General features: G+C 36.8%; 1 protein-coding gene across 1 annotated transcript; it reads right to left on the reverse strand.

Annotated features, from left to right (window-relative positions):
- Positions 1–330: 330 nt before the first annotated feature.
- LOC135123845 (uncharacterized) lies at positions 331–2,711 on the reverse strand. Its single transcript, XM_064048722.1, has 4 exons — positions 2,411–2,711; positions 2,202–2,346; positions 544–1,318; positions 331–492 (listed from the first exon to the last, which is right to left on the reverse strand). The coding sequence occupies exons 1-4, from the start codon at positions 2,709–2,711 to the stop codon at positions 331–333; spliced, it is 1,383 nt and encodes a 460-aa protein (XP_063904792.1).
- Positions 2,712–3,715: the final 1,004 nt, after the last annotated feature.

A 3,715-nucleotide genomic window follows, 5' to 3' on the forward strand; every position in this document is an offset into this window, starting at 1 on the left:
TTTGGTCCACTGAAAGAGGCAATGGGAGGGCAGCGTTTCGAAAGCGACAACGATGTGGAGCGGTTCGGGCGTAACTGGGTTGTGACACAGCCTCAAACATTTTATGATAAAGGAATTAAAAAGCTTGCTAGACGTTGGCAAAAATGTATAGCCCTTCAGGGAGACTACTTAGAAAAATTCTAGAGTTCGTTTGTACATTTGTTTTGCATTATTAAATTAATAAAAAACAATTCCGGTTTATATTTGAGTGACCCTCGTATTTGGGTTGTTTTTGTCCAAACGAAAAACAAAACACTTGTGAATGTTTAATGGCATTAGCCAGATGCGAGTTCAGCTGTAAGATATTGAAAAGTCATCTTGAATAATCTGCGAAAGTGTTAATGGGTTGCCATACAACTTGCCATCGTCGGCATAGAAAAAGTGAGAGGACTTTAGTAAAGATAGTAGATCTGATACATAAACGAGAAATAATAGTGGTCCCAGAACTAATCCCTGTGGAACAGCAGACAGTACGTTACGTTTTGTAGAAAACGATGAACCTACTCTCACATTAAAATACCGGTCGCTTAGGAAAGTCTCAATACATTTTAGCAAAAGACCCTGCACTCCAGAATTTTCTAACTTAGGCAATAAGCGATGATGCGGAAGGCAATCAAACGCCTTTTCAAATTCTAAATAAATGACATCCGTTGGCTCGTTTCTTTCTAATGATAATGACCAGTCGTTAAGGCATCGAAGTAGGCATGTAACGGTGGACCTGCCAGGTAAAAAACCATATTGATTTGAGGAGATGATATAATTATCAATTAAGAATTGGCGAAGGTGATGACATATGACTCTTTCCATGATTTTACAGCAAATGGAAGAAAGGTAGATGGTTCTCTGGTTTCGTTTTATCGCCCTTTTTAATAAAGGAGTAACTTGAGCCTGAAGCAAAATTGGTGACAGTACTGATGTCTGAAATGCACTAGTCATGATAAACGCAAGGGGACCACTAATAGTGGTAGCACATCGCTTCAGCACAAGGGACGTAATACCGTCAGAGCCTGGAGAACTCTTCTCGGGAAGTTTGGTAAACTCACTGAAGACAATTTCATCAGAAAAATCAACGTTCGAAAGAGATGGTTTTATTTGAGGTGTTGTGCATGCTGGCAGGTTACGGATGTTGGCGGTCCCCTCTTCATTTCTTGCAAATACGTTATCTGTGTCACAGATGATTGGTGTAGACACTTTCGCGAGTATTTTGGTCCTGACGTATTTATAAACTGTCTTAGGACCGCTTTTTGATAGTCTTAATTCGTAGCGATGTTTTGCTGATCTGAGATAATGTTTGAGTTGGTTGGAATATGAGCGGTGTCGGTCAAATTCTGCTTGAGAACCCGTAGATTTATATTTGAGCCATAATTGTTTTTTCGTTCTTGCACGTTTTAGGAAATATTGTTGTATCCAAGGTTTTTTCATATTGTATTTGATCTTGTAAGTTGTAGAATTTTTGCATGTTAAATCAGATAGTACATTTGTAAAAACCTCCCATGCTTCAAAGCAGCTATGTGAACGATAGAGTGCATCCCAATTAAAATCAGTCAAGTCCGAAGTTAATCGATCATAATTTATTTTCGAATGTTCTTTTGTGTCATATTTCTTAACGGAAGGTAGATGATATTGTACGAATGTCTCTAAAACACAATGATCTGATATGCCAATAGGTGCACAATGATTAATTTCACCTAGAAGATTAGGATTTTTTTAAAACCAAATCAATAAGTGAAGGTGTCTGACCAGCACGAAAATGAGTGGGTGAAGTAACCGATTGTGAAAGATTGGTTTCCAGAAGCACGCCCACAAATAAGAGGGCAGAATTATTATTTTCTAATTTCTAAGATAAATATTATTGAGAGACTTGATCTCATCAAATAAAGATTGATCATCTACAATGGAACTATCAGGTGGTCGATAGACGCAAAACAGAACAAAGCTATAAGAACAATACCTGACTTCAACACCAACCCGCTCAATTTTGCCAACATTTTTGCTGTAACTAAGAGACGATAACTACGATTCGCTTAATACTTAAAATACGGTCAGGATTCTGTTGATGAACATATAGAGTGAACGAATTCAAATTAGCAAATATAGAGGCAATATTTGTATACCTACGTAATGGAAAACTGTGCAACCTTGTCAGGTCCATGTGCTTCTACCTCATTTCGGCACGAATCTCTAGTTGTTTGCTATGCTGAAAAATATCTGTTTTAAGTTTTTCGAGGGCTGCACAATGAACAGGACATGAATGATGATTTTTAGGTTCAATTAATATCACGGGTGTGGTTTTGTTTTTCAATATATCTGAGAAGGATGCAACAGGTTTAGGATCAGGAAGATTATTTTTAATCTGATTTTGAGCACTAACTTGTTACCAGCTCAGCTTTTAGGTCCGAAAACACGTTTTTTAGGCTGCTAAACATTTCATCAAATTTTTTAGCTAGGAAATTGTTCAAAGATTCTGGATCTAGGCACACGCATTTATTGGCACATTCAGTGCATTTCCAGGTGAGATCTGCTGGAATGGTGCTCAGCTGGTTATGCAAATCGTCCGAAACGTTAACACATTTAAAATGAAAATGCTTGCAGCACGTACCAGAACAAGTTAAATAAGGAGAACCCGCTCGCTTCTTAACCGACCCAAGACATTTAGCACAAACGGGTAGCATGATAAGTTTTGCAAATTACGACCGTAAAAGAAATAGACAGGATATCACAAGCTGTAATAAAATTTCGTCTACTGAGGGACAGCGAACCGCCTTAGAACAAGGCAGGCCACTGGCATTATCACCACCAAAAAATGCTACGATAATTTAAAGCGGGCATGTGGAAAAACAAAATGAAAAGATCTCACCAAAGCGACGGCCAGATATCGTTAGAGTTGTTGTGCAAAACCAACGTCACCACACCCAAAAATACACTACTTTTCGAAAATTTCTCCGGATAAGACCAGAGAAAACAGCGAAAACCCACAGCACGATGCGAACATTGCGAACAGCGTGACTGAAAGTTCAGTATCTATTTGTTCTAATCTGTATTCAAGACTTTGAGGTTATGTTGTTGAAGTGTTCGTTGCCACCCAAGTAGTTCAAATTTAAATCCAAAGAAGTATATTTTAACTGCTTATTTAATTAAAACTGTTAAATTTTTTATGACAAGGAAAAACACCAAAAAATAAAAAAAGCCATTTAATAAAAAACTGTTTTCTAACATCTCTACCTTGTCAATTTTGAAAACAGGAAGTAAGGTTGGTGTGACAGTTCTACCAATTTCAAGCAAAATTTATTCATATTAAAACAACAATGCGTCAGTACAAAACAAATAATTGTGACATAGTTAATTAAGTAATAAAATTAATGTAGACATTGGAAACATCTTTATCAAATACTACCCTATATGTTTATAGAATTAATTGGCATTTTTTGTGCAAATTTGGCAAACTGTTTGGATTACCCCTCCAACACTTAAGCCAGGGCCGGCTCTAAGGGACCAGGCGCCCCGATGCAGCTTACTGTTCAACGCCCTTAAAAAAAAATTTGTAAAAAAAAAATTAAAGTTTTGTAATCACATATTTTTGTAGAGAGATACTTTTTATAAACAAACATGCATAAAATTATGATGAATCAATCTTAATATATAAAAGTGTTTGTCTTAACTGACAGACTGACTGATT

The sequence above is a fragment of the Zophobas morio genome, unplaced genomic scaffold (assembly GCF_036711695.1).
Source record: "Zophobas morio isolate AGI-343-1 ecotype UQ-CSIRO unplaced genomic scaffold, CSIRO_AGI_Zmor_V1 ptg000006l, whole genome shotgun sequence".
Classification (NCBI taxonomy): domain Eukaryota; kingdom Metazoa; phylum Arthropoda; class Insecta; order Coleoptera; family Tenebrionidae; genus Zophobas; species Zophobas morio.

Bases quoted from the DNA above. Each gene is read 5' to 3' on its own strand.
- LOC135123845 (XM_064048722.1), bottom strand. From the start codon at position 2,711: ATGCTACCCGTTTGTGCTAAATGTCTTGGGTCGGTTAAGAAGCGAGCG. The intron at 2,347-2,410 runs GTTAGTGCTCAA...CATCCTTCTCAG, and splicing joins AAAAGCTGAGCTGGTAACAA to ATATATTGAAAAACAAAACC. The intron at 493-543 runs GTAGGTTCATCG...GCTGTTCCACAG, and splicing joins ACCGGTATTTTAATGTGAGA to GGATTAGTTCTGGGACCACT.